The 17,920-nt window shown below is 47.3% G+C and overlaps 1 protein-coding gene across 1 annotated transcript; it reads left to right on the top strand.

Annotated features, from left to right (window-relative positions):
* The first annotated feature begins 14,227 nt into the window (after window positions 1-14,227).
* Window positions 14,228-15,490, top strand: LOC115520740 (NADH dehydrogenase [ubiquinone] 1 alpha subcomplex subunit 1-like). The gene is made up of 2 exons (XM_032593983.1): window positions 14,228-14,269; window positions 15,170-15,490. Exons 1-2 carry the CDS (start codon window positions 14,228-14,230, stop codon window positions 15,422-15,424), a joined length of 297 nt encoding a protein of 98 aa, XP_032449874.1. The 3' UTR covers window positions 15,425-15,490.
* Window positions 15,491-17,920: the final 2,430 nt, after the last annotated feature.

Below are 17,920 nucleotides of genomic sequence, written 5' to 3'. Positions count from 1 at the left end.
TGGTCTCCATGAAGAAGCTGAAACTGCGGATATGTACAAAGATATGTACAAAGATTTGGTTAAGCAGCAGACTTCAGTTCGGGTCGTCATCTCCTGATTCGTGAGTTCGAGCCCCTCGTCAGGCTCTGTGCTGACAGCTCCGAGCCTGGAGCCTGCTTCGGATTCTGTGTCTCCCTCGCTCTCTCCGTCCCTCCCCCGTTCACTCGTGTCTGTGTCTCTCTCTCTCAAAATAAATAAATAAACAAACATTAAAAAAAAAACCCAAAAACACATGTCAACTCACTAAGCACCTATCTCTGCCAGGCTCCACCCTAAATGCTAGCGAAGCAGAGATGAGCCAGACTCTTCTCTGCCCTCAAGGAGCTCGCAGTCTAGTGGAGATGTCAGAAACGTATGTAAATTGCTGAAAAATGTGTTTGACACTGAAAGGAGCTTCATACTGCGATGCTGTGAACATGCAGAAAACGGCCTTGGGAAAATCCATGAAGGCTTCAAATAAGGCAGGACGCTTGAAGAGTGGGCATTGAAGTATGAATAGGAGCTTGGCCCTAGAGGCGAGTGAGATCGTCTTTCCAGGTAGAATATGAAAGGCACAGAGGTGCAGCCCCATGTACGATCCGTGGGAGGAAGCAGTGGAAGGGGAGGGTGGAAAGGCAGGTTAAAAATGAATCGTGCAGAGCCTTGAATGCCAGGGTAAGATGTTTGGACCTATCTTGAAGAATAGCTAGGGTGAAATAAAAGGGGAAGGTACAGTGTCTGGAACAGCATGGGGTTTATAAGGGAGAAGGAGAGGCTGAATCAGAAAAACCAGTGATGCGTCTGAGGGAGACACGGTGAAAACGGGACTAGGTGGTGGGAGTGGAGATTGAGAAGGGACGACGGGTCCAAAATTCTCCAGGTTATCCTGCTAGGACTTGGGGACTGGATGGGGGTTAGGAGTAGAGTGGGAACACGGTGATGGGGGAAGATGACTGAAGGAAAAGCTATGTCTCCATTCACTTCTGACACCAAATATGGGAGGTTCTCTCTGCACCAGTCGGTTTTCCAGTTCCCGAGACACCAACTGGATATCCTAGAATTTTTTTTATTAGAGAAGTTTTTGTTTTTATTTTTTATTATTTTTTTTAATTTTTTTTTTAATGTTTATTTATTTTTGAGACAGAGAGAGACAGAGCATGAACAGGGGAGGGGCAGAGAGAGAGGGAGACACAGAATCTGAAACAGGATCCCGGCTCTGTGCTGACAGCACAGAGCCCGACGCGGGGCTCGAACTCACGGACCGCGAGATCATGACCTGAGCCGAAGTCGGCCGCCCAACCGACTGAGCCACCCGGGCGCCCAGAGAAGATTTTATTTTTAAGTGTATTTACTTATTTTGACTGAGGGGGGGGGGAATATGAGTGGGGGAGGGGCAGAGCGGGAGAGAGAGAGAGAGAGGGAGGGAGAGAGATGGAGAATCCCAAGCAGGCTCTGGGCCATCAGCTCGGAGCCTGACTTGGGGCTCAACCTTGTGAACTGTGAAATTATGACCTGAGCGGAAATCAAGAGTCAGATGCTTAACGGACTGAACCACCCCAGGCACCCTGGACATTCTAGAATTTAATTCAGTTCTGACACTACCTACCTGCCCTTAGCATCGGACTCCACGGGTTAAGGGCTCACGCCCACAAGACTGCCAGTCACTAGCTCTGGGTCCTTGGGGTACCCGCGCTTCTGTCCGACTTGGCTACAAAGTTGGGGGCTCTTACACCCCTCCTCCTCAGGATCAAGAATTTGCTGGAAAGGCTCAAAAACCTCAGGGAATCGTTTACTTAAACCCTTACCGATTTATGAGAAAGGACATCATAAAGGGTATGGATGAACGGCCAGAAGAAGAGGTGCACAGGGCAGGGTCCAGAAGGGTCCTGAGCCGGGAAGCAGGTGTTCCCGTGCAGCTGGGAATGCTGGGAATGTGCCAGCCTGCCGGCACGGGGATGGGTTTACTAACCCGGCAGCTCTCGGGGCGCCAGAGTTTGGGGAATTTTGTGGAGGCTTCATTACATAAGCACAGTTGATTATTAACTCGATCTCTTGGGAGGATGATGGCATGGGGCTGAAATTCCAAATTTTTAATCGTGGCCGGATCCTTCTGGTGACCAGCCCCTATCCCGGAGCTTTCCGGGAGCACACCAAGAGTCACCGCGTTAGCACAAAAGCTGAGGGAGACACGGTGAAAACGGGACTAGGTGGTGGGAGTGGAGATTCCCAGGAAATTCCAAGGGATTTGGGAGCTCTGTGTAAGGTGTTCCCACTACCCCCGTGACTCGGGAAATGATAGGAGTTTCAGGACCTCCGTGTCAGGAACTGGGGGCAGAGACCAAATATACGTATTTCTTACTGTGTCACATGCTTCTGCCATTCCCAGCGGCCTGTGCCCTGGGACTGCATGCTGTACCCTTGGGTGATGGCCGTGGCCCCCCTAAGCAGAGTGGGCATTCATTCTCTGTAGCCATATCTACAGGTACACCTCTCCCCCCATTGTCTTCCATGACTGGATGTTTCAATAATCCGAATTTGGCAAGATCCCGTCAGGAAATATCTCTTATTTTTTCTTCCACTCAAACTTCAGGCAGCCCTCTGAGCTGTTTCGTTTCTTTCCCCACTCATTCTGGATAGTGGTCTCATTTTCAGGTGTTCGAGAACTCCACACCGCTGTGATCAAACTTCAACCTTTCATCCAGTCCACGGCCGCTCTCTCTACCTCTCAGGCCTGCTCCGGAGCCCCTTCTCCCAGTACCGGTGTTTTAGGAGCCCTCTGGGGCTACTTGGGGGAGAAAAGGGGCAATAGGAATGGGTGAAGTTCTGTTCGGTTAACTGGTACTTGCTGGAGTTCTCGTGGTGGCCAATGTCCTCTGCCATGGCTTGATTCCCTGCCCCCCCCCCATACACACACACACACACACACACACACACACACACACACACACACACAGAGTCATTGCTGGGCTCTTTCAAGGTGTCTATAGTCTTCTGCCCCAGAGATTCACAAGCAGTCTTTCTGCCAGGGGCCCCTCCACTGGCATTCAGCTCTCCTGGCGAGAGTCTTTTCAAGATGGCTCTCCGCTGGCTATCTGAAGTTTCCTCCTAGCCCATGGGAACCCATAATCCTTTGCCTCAGCAGACGGTGCACTAGCTCCCTCCCAGCTTCCTCTCCGGGAGGAGAATCCTGCAGCCTCCTGACTTGAGACTCATCCAGGTGAGGGCCGGGGGCTGCCATTTTCAGGGTATACAGGTCAGTTTCACTTGAACACCTTCTTATGCAGCCATCTGGTCCTGGGATATTCGGCAATTGAGCAAAAGTCTGGCTGGAGATGAGGTGTTTTTTTATTTCTTAAAAAAAATTTTTTATTATAATTTATTGTCAAATTGGCTTCCATACAACACCCAGTGCTCATCCCAACAAGTGCCCTCCTCAGTGCCCATCACCCATTTTCCCCTCTCCCCCAGACCCCCATCAATCCTCAGTTTGTTCTCTGTATTTAAGAGTCTCTTGTGGTTTGCTTCCCTCCCTCTCTGTTTGTAACTATTTTCTCCCTTCCCTTCCCCCACGGTCTTCTGTTAAGTTTCTCACGATCCAGAGATGACTGAAAACATATGATAGCTGTCCTTTTCTGACTGACTTATTTCACTCAGCATAATACCTTCCAGTTCTACCCACGTTGCTGCAGATGGCATGATTTCATTCTTTCTCATTGCCAACCAGTATTCCATCGTGTATATAATTTCCGGTCGCTGAAAAGATGAACTCTGGTCGCTGTGGGATTCTGCCCAGTGCCTCCCTTTAGAAAGCAGAGTACTTAGCCGGCCTTTCTCGAAGCTCTGAGGTTCAGCTGAAATTCTGAGTCCAGATTTTTAAAAAAAAATTTTTTTTAACTTTTTATTTATTTTTGAGACAGAGAGAGACAGAGCATGAAGGGGGGAGGGGCAGAGAGAGAGGGAGACACAGAATTGGAAGCAGGCTCCAGGCTCTGAGCCATCAGCCTAGAGCCCGACGTGGGGCTCGAACCCACGGACCGTGAGATCCTGACCTGAGCTGAAGTCGGCCGCTTAACCGACTGAGCCACCCAGGCGCCCCTCTGAGTCCAGATTTTTTAAAAAAAAATCCATTTAACATTGTTACACTACTCCCTCTCATTTTGTTTGAAATCAACAACTTTTCCTTAAATCGAAACATTCTTTTTTTTTGACTCTCAGCAGGGAGCCTGCTTGGCTTCTCCAAAGCCAAGGGCTATGTGTCCCTTGTGTTTCTTATGTCGGGAGCCATCGTTTTGTCAGAGGCTCCCTGGGCCAACACACCTGCAGATGAGATGGGTGTCTCGTGTACAACTGATCAGAGTAACCACACTGGAGAAAGCTTTTGGAGGGAAAACCAACACATTTGTTGTAACAACAAACGTATAGCCTTCGATTCGACCGTCCCTCTGTCTCATATCTACTCCAGGACGATATCACATTACATGAATGACAGAAGAAGCCTATGTTTTACATGAGGAATTCAGTATTGCAATTAATGAGCGCGAACCAAAGTTATCTGCATCGTATCTGAACAATATAAGCAGCAAAGAAAGCACTTCCCCGCTCAGGAGAGTTTCGATCCAGCAGATTATTGAGGCTGAGATGAGAAAATGTCTCTGTACCCCATAAGACCCCCTACCACCTGACTACGGCTTGGTAATATTTTGCAATATGAATCTACACGATTTTCTTTGCACATTTGCCCCCTTTCTTTCCCTTACTCAGGTCAGCTGTCTGCTGACTACTTACCTCAGGGACAGCGTGTTTCGGGGCAGAAAGCGGAAGTGGCCTACGAGACTTCCTGGCTATTGTGTTCCAAAGGTGGGACCTTACATAGCCAGGAGAATGTTCTAGAAGACCTGAGAGGGAAGGTACTTGGGGCCTAAACAGAGTTTCTTGATCAAAGAAGGGGTGACGTCAAAGCTTTCTTCACCTCAGAGGAGAAAGAGATGCCCCTGGGCTTGAGGAAGGGTGCGAAATCTGTGTGCATCCCGGCCAAGGGGCTTGAATACCACTTGAACTACCCCTGCAGGGAGGCAGCAAGACCCTGAAGAAATGGCCAAAGAGGCAACGGAGGGCCTTGCAAAACATCCCAGTGTAAATACACATGAAACAAAAGTAGCAAGAAGTCACCAGGCCTGACAGAACCTGAGGACAGAAACTAGGCATCACCCGATAGCAACCTGTACAGACGACGAACCAAGGACAAAAGGCCCTGTCTCCCACCCCATCTCCAACCTTCCCGCCGGAAGACTCCTTGACCCTGCATAAGATCCCAGAGTTTGGCCCCACCCGACACACGTGCTGGAAACTACAGAAAAAGATCAGAGTGAAGTTTTCTCCCAGTCAGTCAGAGGGGAACACTTCGAGTCAGGCATTAAATTGCATTGTAGAAAATAAAGCTCTATTTCTCACTCACCTGGGCTTTTGGACTGAGATTTCTACCTACAACTCAGTCCCTCTTTGGGCATCAAACCTACAGAGAGCACGATGCTGGCTTCTTTTGCAGAAGACAGGGACCTCACCGACTAGCGAGGGTGGTGGCTTGAATGGCGAGGGTCAGGGAGCAGTCAGCTGACGCATTCATCTGCCACATTGCTGTGGTGGCAAATTCTGCACGAGGCTGAAACTGTCACCTCGGATTAGTGGCGTAGTTGCTCTAAATGGCCCTTAAACTTCTACAGAGGAAACTAAATTTAGGGCCTCAGCATAAATGCGGTTGTCTGGTTGATGGGAGCCGAAAGAAGCATAGGAACGTGTTTGCAGAGATGGTTGAATCATACACGTCAAGGCGGGAACGCAGAGGCCCAGAAAGGACGGAGCCTTGCAGAGAGCAAGCTTTCACCCTGAATTTCAGAGAAAAAAAATAAATAACAGCGATAGGATGATGCCTCCAAGCAGTGAGTAGCGGAGGAAAGAGGCCAGGACAAATGGTGAAGAGGTCCTTGGGGTCTGAATTCAACTTTTATTTGACTGACCGTCCCTAAGGAGGCAAAGTGGAGTCAGTCAGCCCCTGTTCCCAAAGGGCTCATGCGCCTGAGGGGGTGAGGTGAGAAGGAATTACAGTTATGTGCTGAGATGGGCATGCTGGGGGGGGGCGGCAGGAGCCCAGCGCAGGGGGGTGACTGAGGCTCCCCAGAGGCTCAGGGAAGCTGCACCATCGAAGTGGTTATTTCAGCTAGATTTGGAAGGTTGAGAAGTGGGGAAGGGAATTCTACCTGGAAGGAAGAGACTTGGAGATGGGAAGGAGTGTGGTGAGTTCAGGGAAGGGAGACGCCTCTCGTGTGATGGGCACACAAGCTATGGGTGGTGAGGGTTCAGTGTGTCTCCCCCGAATTCATATAATGAAGCCCTAATCCCCAATGTGATAGTAAGTGGAGGTGGGGCCTTTGGGAGGTCATCGTGTTTGTGTGAAGTCATTGGGCTGAAGCCTCCATGATGGAGTGCGTTAGTCTTCTTAGTACGTCACGACAGAATACCTGTTAACAGACTGGGTGGCATAAACAACAGAAGTTATTTCTCACAGTTCCAGGGTTGGGAAGTCCAAGATCAAGGTGCTGGCAGAGTCAGTATCTGGTGAGAGCCCACTTCGGTTCGCAGATAGCCATCTTCCCTCTGTAACCTTGCTTGGCAGGATTGGGTGAGGGATCTGTCTGGGGCCTTTTTACTAAAAGCACTAATCGCTTTAGTGGGGGTTCCGCCCTTGTGACCTAATTATCTCCCAAAGACCTCTCCCTCCAAATACTATCAACACTGGGGACTAGGTTTCAACATATACATTTGTTGGGGGGGGACGCGAACATTGAATCTATAGCACTGGGATTGGTCCCCTTATAAGGGGATGAGGGTACCAGAGGTCTCTTCCTTGACCATATGAGAATACACCGAGGAAGACAAGAAAGGTGGAAGGGATAACAACTGAGGATTTTTCAAATTGGTGACAGATAGCAAACCACAGATTCAGGAAGCTCCCAGAACACCAAGCAGCAGAGGTCAGAATTAACCCAGGCATCTCTTCAGAAACTGTGCAAACATGCAAGGAACAAGGGTGCAGTGCAACGTTGAAAATGTCGAAAAAAATAAGCCACTGACTTAGAAACCCATGTCTAGTGAAATGATCTTTCAGAGTAAATAAGAAATAAACATTTTTGCAGACAAACAAAACTAGTGGAAAAGCCCCAGCAGCGGCCTTGCCCTGCGAGAAATGTCAGCAGGAGCAGTTCAGGGAGAAGAAAAATAGTACGGGCCAGCAAGTTAGGACTACACAATGAAAGGAAGAGAATTGGGAAAGGAATCAATAAACGTAGCAAATAAAAGAATGCAGTCTTTTATAAATAATAAAATAGAAATTTTTTCAGTCATTCTCCTTATCTGATAAGACCCCCCTGCAACCGGGTACCTGGTCCCAAACTTTACATATACTATGTCGTTTCCTATGCATACATATCTATGACAAAATTTATATAGAAACTAGGGACACTGAGAGGTGAACAAAAATAATAAAATAGAACGATTACAACACTATACCGTGATGAAAGTTATGTGAATGTGGTCCTTCTCTCCCTCTCTCTCCAAATATTGTATTGTATTACACTCATGCGTCTTCTTCTTGTGATGATGTGAGGTGACAAAATGCCCACGTGATGAGATGACGTAAGGTGAGTGACGCAGGCAATGTGACACAGCGTTAGCCTACTGTTGACCTTCTGAGGAGATAGGTCAGAAGGAAGAGTTCATCTGCCTCCCGACTGCAGCTGACCACGGTTAACCGAGATCGTGGAGAGCGAAACCGTGAATAAGGGGGGCCTACGGTCGTCCTCGATTGATCTGAAAGACAACTTCAAAATAATAATAGGAACAATGTGTTGGGTGACCATAGCATATGGGTAAGTGACATGAATGACAGCAATGTCACAAGAGACGGGAGACAGGAATTGGAAATAATCTGGGTTATATGGGGTGCTAATCCATCCTCTTGCCAGTAATGCGTATGAAGGTTTTATTTGCTGGTGATTACTTGAATGGCAGGGCTCTGTGTTACCCAAGTAAATAAGGGCTTAACACCCAAATTAATAGTACTCAGAAAAGACATGCTGTGAAGTTGTCTCATCCATATGCTTCCAACATAAAATTCCTTGTATGTGCATATTTTTTTTTGAAAGAGAGAGAGTGCACAAACAGGGGAGGGACAGAGGGGGAGAGAGAGAGGACCCACGCTAGGCGTGGAGCCTGACGTAAGACTCAATCTCACAACTGTGATATCATGACTGAGCCGATTTTAAGAGTCACTTACCTGACTGAGCCACCCAGGTGCCCTGTATGTGCATCTTAACATTGGATACATATAAAGGATCACACCTCAACGGCACAGGTCAAATTCTAAAAATCATTATTATTATTATTATTATTTTATTTTTAAGTATATTCAAATTCTCAAAGAGCACCTTTTTGGTAATGATCCCCAAGTACCTTGCATATATCTCCAAGTGCACTCATCATTTGTTCTGAAAAGTCTGAAATATTACTGCACAAAGCAGCAGCTGTCATATCAGGATGTTTCCGTGATGTGGTAATTTGTATTTAAAATTCCCTAGGATCCAGTGAAGAAGTCACAAAAACCTAAAGTCAGATGAAGAAAAGGGAAGCAAAAAATTTCAGAGCCCCAAGAGTCATGACGACCAAAGTTCCAGCAGGACACCTGCAAAGGGTTCAGGCTGAAGGTCAAGGGTGGTACCCAGAGCTTACAGTTTCTGATTGACAGAGGAAGCTCAGGGCTTGAATGAGTTAGTTAATTCAGCACTTGAGCGCTAGTCGTGGTATCCAAAATACTTGCAGTGAACTTTTATATAACTAATGTTGATTGACCACCTACTAGGTACCCGCAGACGTGCTGGGTGCTAAAAGTAAATGACAGCCTCATCAATGTAGCTGACATTTATCAAGCATTTACTATGTGTCAGGACCTTTCTTAAATGCCTTTCTGGCATCCCTACGACCCCCCCTTATGAGATTGATACATCTTCATTTTATGGATGCCAAATGTGATGTTAAAGGCGGTTAAGTAACTGTCCAAGGTCACAGAGCTAAGCTGTGCTCGGGCTGGGATATGAGTCAGAGCCTGTTGGATTCCAGAGCTCCCAAACCATGAACCTCTACGTTGTCCTGGGAGATGAGTACATCACAGAAATTGAAGTCTGTTTAGAGAGACAGACACACAGTCACATGAAAGACTATAATACACAGATGGGTGAGGTGGCTAAGGATGGGTGTGAAGGTTGCTAAGAGATGGGGCATTTGACCTGGGTCTTGACAGATGAATAGGAATTTGAGGCCACAGCAGAGAAGGAAGGCAATTCTGGGCAGGGGGAGAAGCAATTCGAAATCACAAGAGTGTAAAAGGGTGTATGCAGCGGGGGAAAGTATGTAGTTCCATGTGAAAAGAAAATAGACAGTATGAGAAGGAAATAAGTAATAAGACCGACTCTAGAAAAGTCAGCAGGACCAGCTCACGGGAAGGATTTGAATGTCAAGCTAAAGAACTCCCACTTTTTACAGTCAGCCATCAAGAGCCTTTATTAAGTTTTAAAACAAAAGTGTGGGGACGCCTGGGTGGCTCCGTCGGTTAAGCGTCCGACTCTTGATTTTGGCTCAGGTCATGATCTCAGGGTTGGTGACTTCAGCCCCACGGGCTGGACAGTGTGGAGCCTGCTTGGGATTTCCACCCCCCCCCACTCTCTCTCCTTCTGTAAGTAAATAAACTTAAAAATAAATAAATCAAACAAAAGTGTGACAAGGTTAGTGGTGCAGTTTCGAAAACAATGGCTTTAATTTACATACAGATTTCTTAGAATTCCTGCCCTGCTCCCTGGGGAGACAGGAAAGAATGACTCAGAAACATCTTCCTGCAGGTAGGGTCCAATTCAAGCTGATGCTAAGATCAGAAGCTCCCCGGGATTTTGAACATAACTTTTTGAGCCTCACAAGAATTGTGGGAGGTGACCGAGAACCCATTCCTGCAAATCTGTAGCTCTTTGGCCTGAGGTGACTGCCTGCCACCGGAGCAGAATCACAAGTGACTGGCTGATGTGGGGCCTGAATCCTTCAGTCGCCAGGCCAGAAGTAGAGCAAGTGGAGAGGAGTCAGTCTGAAACGCACACTCAAGTTACGGGGCTAATTTTGGGGCCAGCAAACTTGGGACAAGCCCTTTGCTAGACCTCACGTGGATGATGCCGCGAGTGTGCCGCCGCCTGAGATTAGTTCAGGCTTGAAAGAAACTTCTTCTGGGGAAAGGAAAATTTTTAGATTTCTCAGAAACAGCTCCCTCTTATAAGGAGAAATGAAGAGCTAAAATTAAACTACCTCAATTATATGGCTGCTAAACTGACTTAGGAAACTCACAGACGACTTTGTGCAATTACCCGCACCCATGGAAGAGTCTTTGCAAATCTCCACAGGCAGCAATATCCTGGGAAGACCTTGGCCGCCTCCAGCCCCGGGGGCTGAGCAGCTCTTCCCCAGGCGCGAAGGCCCTGGGGCAAGGTGTCCAAAGGAAACAAATCAGAAATTGATTCCTGAAGAAGAGGCGATCTCTGAGCTCCTCCAGGGGATGGTGTCATTTCCCACTCAGTCAAGATTCAGCCTTGCCTCTTTGTAGGAGCACCGGCCTCAGTTTTTCCTCATTGCCTGGCATTCCCTTGCTGCTCATTCCCTTGCCTGGCATCAGACATATCAGAAAAATTATTAAAAGGGAGTCCAAATTGCACAGGAGGTCATTGAGAGGTCTTCACAGCCCTGGATGCAATATCCCCAACCTGGAAACGGTCTAGAAGTCCATCAGCAGGAGACAAGAATACATAACTATGGAGCACCACACACGTTCGTATGAAGGGTGTCAAGGTATATGGATAAATATCAGAAAACACAATCTTGGATTACGGTAAAGGAAGTTCACGATGACGCCTGGAGTTTGCTACCATTTAATTAAGACGGTGTTATTTCTGGGTTCTTACCAATGGAGTAAAAGTACAAAAACATGCACAGGAAGGATATACGCTCACTTCAGTTTGAATGTTTTCTCTGGGGAGGAGAGTAAATGGGGCCAGAAGCGGCACCTTGGAACTTCAGTGCTGTGATGTTTTATTTGAAAGAAAAGGTTAAGAGATCTGGAAGGAATGGAGCGATGTTCCATTGGACATCTGAGTGTTGGCCAAGCTGAGTTGTCGTCTGAGCAAGTGTTCATTACGTTAGTCTATGTACTTCTGTTAACGTTACAAATATTTCATAAAAAGTATTTTTTTCAAGAGGCGATCAGGTCTCTTTTTCCTGGTAATGGTCAGAGGTTAGGCCATGTGTATGAATGAAGTCAAGAAGGGCTTACTGGTCTGACTCAACAGGAAGTGTGGAGGGTGGAACCACGTATCTGACAGCTGGACCATGGGGTAGACAGCAGTCTTTGCACGGTGAAAGGGACAAGCAGTGGATTTGGGGTAGGCAAACCAAGAGGGAGTGCCACACACAAGAAAAGGCCGGCAGGCTGGGGAAGGGCGGAGACCCCCAAAGCACTTTCTGGGGGGGATCAGTGTAAGAGAGGATCACATTCAGTGGATCCCAAGGATAAAACTGGGCTAATGGTTCTGAGTGCTGGTCGTAGGCTTGCAATTTCACGGACCACTGTCTCGAAAAAATGGTGAGTGCTGGCAACCAGTGTGTGTGTGTGTGTGTGTGTGTGTGTGTGTGTGTGTGAGTGGGATGGGGGGCAGGGATGCCAAGTGAAATAATTAGCAGGAAAAAAACTACCATCTCTTCTACTCTTATTTCATTTCTCAAAAAGAAAGATTATTTTTACATCAACAAATTAGGAAGAACATGGTAAAAAAAAAATGGCACGTAATTCCCATTGAACAAATGTGGGCTTATGGTGGAGTCACTCATGGACCCTCTTTTAATTTTGCCACATGATAGTGAAAGTTTTGTCCCCTGCTGCACTTGTCCATGGGCCAACTGTTGAGAAGTATCATGAATGGTCTGGTAATATAGAAGCAAAGAGGCAGGATGGGATGCTGGAAAGGCAAACTGGGTCAAGGCTATGAAAAGCCTTGAATGCCAAGCCAAGGGATTCAGAGGCCCAACTCAGAAGTGACATCTCCTATGAAGTTTTTCCTGATACCTTTCCCCACCCCTCACAAACACCCCTGCCAACTTCTAAGAACAATGACTCTTTGTCTTGGGTCCCTCCCACACTATTCAGACTTCAGTTGAGTGGTGTTGCCTTGTTTGTTGATTTATCTGTCTCCCTCTCCGCCTTTGGGGATCCTAGACACCCAGAATGGTGTCCTGCCTATTTTGTATCACCAGCGCCCAGCCCAGCAGATGGATGAATGGTTACCCAATATACGAAAATAGGAACAAGTTAAGGGAATGGATTAGGCAACCTCTAAAGTTTAGCTTGAAGTTTAAAAAGATTGGCTAAGCATGATGAAGTTTTAAAGTACCCAAGTGTGACTCCTGACTATTTCTGCCTCACTATGTGACTTTGAGCAAATGAGTTAACATGACTGTGCCTCAGTTTCCTTGTCTGTAAAATGGGAATAAATAAATAATCATAATGGCACCCACAGTGTTGTAATGAGAATTAAGTAAATTTATATAGGTAAATCACCTCATGTGACTCACTGGTGTTAGCTACTTTTATTATTAGAATAGTAGTATTATCTCCATGTCCCTCCTGAGGGAAACTGAGGCCAAAAAGTTAATGAGCTCGTTAAACACTGCAGCTGAAACTTAATTCCTGTGACTCCAAGCCCACCTTCCTCCCACCTTCTCTTGAAGTGCCATTGGCCTAGATCACTGTGGATGAAATGTCTTTGCCTTTCTACCAAGAATCTTCAAAACTGTGCTTTCTAGACTGTTCTTGGAGGGTAGTGAAACAGTCGCAGGCCTTCAGAGAAAGGTGCCACCAAGTTGACTTCCATCAGGAGCCAGGGACTTACAAAGGAAGATCCTGTTTGTCACTGAGGCTGACGTTTATTGAGTAATGACTACATACCAGATAGGGGGTTGGCAAACTACAGTCCGTGGGCCAAATCTGGTTTTGTAGAGCTGGTGAATTAAGAATTTTTTTTTACACTGTTAAATGGTTAGGAGCAATCAAAAGAAAGATAAAATTTTATAAACATTACAATTGTATGAAATTCAAATTTCGGTGTCCATAAATGAAGTTTTATCGGAACACGGCCATACCCAGTCCTTGGCATATTGTTGATGGCCGCTTTAGGGACAGGAAGTCTGAAAGATTTTCTATCTGGCCCTTTGCAGAGGAAGTTTTTTGAGCCCGGTGCTGGATGATCATTTGGGGGCTTTCCCTGGGTTACTCACTCAGTCTTCAGGACTCCATGTGGGAGAGGCAAGCATGCCAAACCTTGTTTGCCCCTGGGAAACAGACGTTCACGGGGGGGGGGGGGGCAAGTAACCGCATGTGTAATATCAGAATGGGGACACGATTGCTCCGCTGCTCACAAAGAAGGAGTGACCGTTTCTCCTTTTGGTGAATTCTTCCGAAGACTCATCAGCCTCTTCACTCTTCTCAAAGAAAATTAAATGACTTTAAATGGATCTTTCTATTCGAGGGACCTAAATTAGGTGGAGAAGGGAGGACGTCTTGGCAACAGAAGAGGGGTGGTGGTCAGAGCCAGAGGAGGGTGGTAATGGTCAGGCAGACAAGCTTCACTCTGAGTGGTCACTAAGGGGCTCAGCGTTCAGGACGTGGGCTTGAGAGCACTCTGGAGGCAGAGAGCCCTGGAGGATGGCAGAAATCCACGCTACTGGGAAGGAGCTCAAGACACTCCTCAAGAAAAGGCTTTGTCAGGGCCAGGGTCCTTCCCACCCGGGGTCTTGCTTCCGCCTTGAAGTTCTTGGCTTCATCCTGAAGCTGCAAAGACCTTCCGTTTTACAACTTCCACCCCCGCCTGTCACCCCAGAGTCTGAGCAAGGATTCCCTAAGCCTTCCCAAATAATGGGGAAGAGAACCTTCCAGAAGGCCAGATTGTTTTCCAGATTAGAGAGATGAGAGAGAGCCAGGCTACGCCCTTAGATAGTAGAGACACCGTTGGGAGTTTGACACGTACTGTCCCACACACCCACAGGGCAGTCTGTCAAATGCGACCATGTGGCAGAGATGGCCCGGCGTAGAAATCACTACCATCAATTTTTGTACAAGGTGGGACAGGCGCCCAGAGAATCCTGGTCTTCTTCTCCTCGGTGTCAGAGATTCAGCAAGGCAGGGAGGACTGGAAGAATCCAGACTGAAGGCCCACGTGATGAATATGAGGGTGGCCTTTCCAGGTAACTAAGAGTAGAAGCTAACATTTCTCCATGCTTCCTGTATGGCAGCCATATAGCTCCAAGCCTGGTGGGCATTTGTTTACTCAAATCTTGTCACCCTGCAAGGCCAGCGCAATTCATTCTTGTTAGTCATGTCAGTTTCGTTCCACAAATTCCCCACCAACACTCCGAATTCATGAGTTCTGAACCACTGCTCCCAGGGGAATCACAAGGTCAGGGTCGTGTAAGCCTCTGCTCACAACATTTCTGTCAACCAGTCAATACATAACCTTGTTTCATGTGTCTCTGCTTAAAGACATTTCATTGAATATGTTGCTGATCCGTCAACACTAAACCCACGGCCAACAGCACTGGAACTCCTGTCTGAATGAGTCTTCGTGAATGATCATGAAACACCGCAGGTATTCATTTCGGGGTCACAGGTCATTGTACGCCAGTGGCTGAATCCGCAAGTATGGAGTTCATGAGTCGTGAGGACCAATTGTACTATTAGATCCCTGTTTTCCAGATGGGGAAACTGAGGCATAGAGAGGTGAAGCACCTTGTCCCGTGTCTCCCCGGTAAGCAGGAGAGCCAGGATATGCACTCAGGCACTGATATAACCTCTAGACCACGCTGCTCACTTCTCTCATGTGCCCATGGATGTGTGTGAGGGGCAGCAGGTGGAAGGGACAGTATACACGCGCTGTGGGCAGATCTAGCCAAGCGGGGAGACTCAGAGTTCCCACCTCATGGGATCGGGTTTAAAGGAGGTAATGCTTGGGGTCACCTTTAGGGGGCCGGGAAGGAGGGGCTCGGATCTGGCAGCCGCAGCGCGATATGGTTCGAGATTCTTCCCGGGAGCGGCGTCATGGCAGTGTGCTTGGTCATCCCCGGCATAGCCACTGCGCACATCCACAGGTTCTGTAATGGGAGCAAGGAAAAAAAGGTTGCCTATTATCGGTATCAGTGGAGTTTGATGCAAAGAGACCGGCGCATGTCTGGAGTTAATCGTTACTATGTGTCAAAGGGTTTGGAAAATATTGATTAAAGAAGCCTTTTCCTGACCGATGAAGATTAACTCGGTTATGCTCATCTGCCCTTTCTAGAAGGTTATGCAGTGGATCAAAGTAGTACATAATAAAAACAAAAAAGTAAAATCAAAAATAAAAAAATAAAAAAAAATAAAGGAGGTAATGCTTAAGGCAGCACAGCACACACGCAATACTTGACAAAATGGTAACCCACTCCCCACGACACACGGAGACAAGACTCAGCCTCAGACAACCCCTACAGACCACACACGTGGCATGTGATCTGAGACTAGATGTAGCTGTACATCTACATCCTGTGTCCAGGAAATCCAACTAGAAACTCACCAGACACCCAGGATCCTATATAAATGCGAAATATTCATGGAAACCTGACTGCCAATGGAGATGCCAACACACACGTTCAGGACGTGAGCTGATCTACATTTCAAAGCTCTGTAAAACCAATCCGTAAAACTTGCAAAACTGCGACAGCACCGAAGAGGTGAAGACATTTTTCATGGATTCAAAACGGTCAGGAGACGCATTTGGAAGTCTATTCTTTCAGAAAACTCTGTCAATGGAGTAGACACCAATTAATTGCCAAGATGCAGAATCCAAGAGTGCTCTGTGTTCAGTGAAGTGTTCTCAATTTAATATGCTGCCTCGCTAATTGAATGTATAATTTGAACAAATCCAGAAAGAGTATGTCACACTTGAACAGGTTAAGAAAGAACCTAGACTAAAATGCAGAAAAAGTCAGGCAATCAAGATGATTTTTTAAAAGTAATGTAGAACAATGGAAGCATTCAGTGGCTAAGCATTGGAATTAACAATGGAAGCATTAAGTGGCCAAGTATTGGAATCCCCCCCCCCCCAGTGGCTTACAAAGGTCAAAGAGTTGGAGGCCAGGTGAAAAGGACCTTTGGAGCCGTTGAGTCTAAAATGAGAATTGCTTCTTTGCATGGAGTAAGTGAGAAAGCTGTCAGACACACTCCGGAGCCTGTGCTGGCGGCTGTGGGTTGCATGGATACGCCAGGCAGGTGGCCCTCCCGACAGAAAACCCACAAGAACCGAAAAAAAAAAAAAAAAAAAAAAAAAAAAAAAAAAAAAAAGATCCATTTATCTACCTTGATGGTTGCTCAATTTTAAACTGAGCTGGAAGCCAGTGAGTTTCTGAAGAGATTGTAGAACATTGGTCTCCCCGGGGGCTGAGTTTTGTTGTTAGTGAATCCTTGGGGGGGGGGGATAGTTTCTGCTCTCAGCATTTCTCTGGTTCTCCTTTTTTTTTTTTTAAATTTTTTTTTAACGTTTATTTATTTTTGAGACAGAGAGAGACAGAGCATGAACGGGGGAGGGTCAGAGAGAGGGAGACACAGAATCTGAAGCAGGCTCCAGGCTCCGAGCTGTCGGCACAGAGCCCGACGCGGGGCTTGAACTCACGGACCGTGAGATCGTGACCTGAGCCGAAGTCGTTCGCTCAACCGACTGAGCCACTCAGGCGCCCCTGGTTCTCCTTCTTAAAATAATGGGAGCGGTAAGCTTGACTGACGGAATATTAGATGTATGGACTTCTGCATACCCAGGACAAACCATAGGTATCTTGTTGTTGCTTCCAGAATGAACGTTCCAAGCAAGACTAAGAAAGAGAAAACTACTGTTCGCGGTGCAGCTTGGCACTGTCTATTCTACCCCCCCCAACCCACCCCGACCCCACCGTCAGAATAGCCGAGCCTGTTATCAAAGAGTATCGCTCTTTGCAACCTTGACCCTTCATTCCGAGAGATCATCCCCGGCCAGGCAAGTCCACGTGTCTGCAGCTTGCATCTGTCCTCCCGTGACCTTCGAGGAACAATCAGACCAACACCCAGAATTTCTGTGTAGGAGCATAAGCTCCTCTTAGGGAGGCACCTGCCATGGGAAGACATGTGTGAGTAAGCAGTACCAAGGCCGCAAAGAGGTGATTGGAGGATCTGGGGTTAGAAATGAACAGAAATGAGGCTGGAAAGAAGGCAAGAAGGAGGGGTTTGGTAGGAGTAAGAAAGGTGGACCAACATTACCGGAAGCTGGAACCCGAACTGTAGAAATAACTAAGGGTGCATCAGGCCTATAGGTGTGATTTTGATTTGTGCATGCTGTGGTGTGCCTGTGCCATAGTTCCGAAGGCTTCTCGGCAAAGCCAGTGCCTGTGTGTGAGTTTTCCTTGGTGAGAGTTAGGCAAAGGGCTAGATTTTCCTCTTGGGGTTGGCCGGCTGCGGAATGGGGACAATCTGAGCGGGATACAGAGGTGAGAACGGGAGCTGGGAGTTGGTGTGACCGAGAGAATGAACCCACCCCCTCCCCCAAATTCCCAGAATCTTAGGAAGAGCCTACCCACGCCACTAGGGTTTCCAGGCATTTTTCTCTAGATCTGAACAGGTCTGGAGGCGTCGGCTGACTTCCAGGGTACACAGAGGCATTCTGAGACAGAAGAAGCCTAAGTCCTCAGCGATAACACGTACCGTTGATCAGATATG

Source organism: Lynx canadensis, chromosome A1, assembly GCF_007474595.2.
Source record: "Lynx canadensis isolate LIC74 chromosome A1, mLynCan4.pri.v2, whole genome shotgun sequence".
NCBI classification, from domain to species: domain Eukaryota; kingdom Metazoa; phylum Chordata; class Mammalia; order Carnivora; family Felidae; genus Lynx; species Lynx canadensis.
The sequence above is the reverse complement of the archived record's forward strand: the minus strand, read 5'-3'. Positions and strand labels throughout refer to the sequence as shown.